General features: G+C 67.3%; 1 protein-coding gene across 1 annotated transcript; it reads left to right on the top strand.

The window, feature by feature from the left end:
* The first annotated feature begins 6 nt into the window (after positions 1-6).
* LOC104916712 (putative N-acetyltransferase 8B) lies at positions 7-560 on the top strand. Its single transcript, XM_010727721.2, has one exon. The coding sequence runs from the start codon at positions 58-60 to the stop codon at positions 499-501; it is 444 nt and encodes a 147-aa protein (XP_010726023.2). The 5' UTR covers positions 7-57; the 3' UTR covers positions 502-560.
* The last annotated feature ends 257 nt before the right edge of the window (positions 561-817 follow it).

Genomic DNA, 817 nt, shown 5'->3' with positions numbered 1-817 from the left:
GGCAGCTGGCTGCTGGCGCTGGCAGCCGTGGCGCTGGCGCTGGCGGCCACCTGGCCCATGATGCGCTCCTTCAGCACGTCCTACGTTCAGGAGGCACTGATCACTGATCTCTGCGACATCGACAGCAGCTACATGCGGGCGCCCGATTCCTGCTTCTGGGTGGCGGAGGCCGACGGGGCGGTGGTGGGAATGGTGGCTGTGGCCCCGCCTCAGGACCCGGCACAGCGCGGGGAGGCCCTGGAGCTGAAGCGGATGTCGGTCAGCAAGGATCACCGTGGCCGTGGCATCTCCAAGGCGCTGTGCGGGGAGGTGCTGCGCTTCGCCCAGGCGCGAGGCTACAGAGCTGTGATGCTGTACACCTCCGTAGTGCAGGTGGTGGCCCAGCGGCTGTACGAGAGGCAGGGCTTCAGGAAGGTGGGTGCCAGCAGCCCCTCGCTGCTTGCCAGCCTGGTCTCCTTCCAGATCTTCCAGTACCGCTGTGAGCTGCCCGGCCGCCGCTAGGGCCTCCCCTGTTCCTGTAGCACTGAGAAATAAACAGAGACTGTGGAAGGGTGCGATGAGCGTGTCGTGGATGCCGTGTGGCTGTTCTGTGTGCGGCATCGCGCCTCCATGTGGCTCAGGCCCACACCGTGAGCTCGGCCCAGCACGGCGCTGTGCTGCTCTGCCCTTCCTCGGGGCCTGCCCAGCCCCGCATGGCATCGCTGCACTGTGGCTGCCCACAGTTCGGTGCTGGGGGCCTTTTGGGGTCCGCTGGGCCTCGTGCTGTGCCCCCACCAGCACGGCCGTGCTGTGTCAGTGCTGTGTGGGCAGGGGAAGG

This window comes from Meleagris gallopavo, unplaced genomic scaffold (genome assembly GCF_000146605.3).
Source record: "Meleagris gallopavo isolate NT-WF06-2002-E0010 breed Aviagen turkey brand Nicholas breeding stock unplaced genomic scaffold, Turkey_5.1 ChrUn_random_7180001933298, whole genome shotgun sequence".
NCBI lineage: Eukaryota > Metazoa > Chordata > Aves > Galliformes > Phasianidae > Meleagris > Meleagris gallopavo.
Note: the sequence above shows the minus strand (reverse complement) of the source record. Positions and strands in the feature narration are given on the sequence as shown.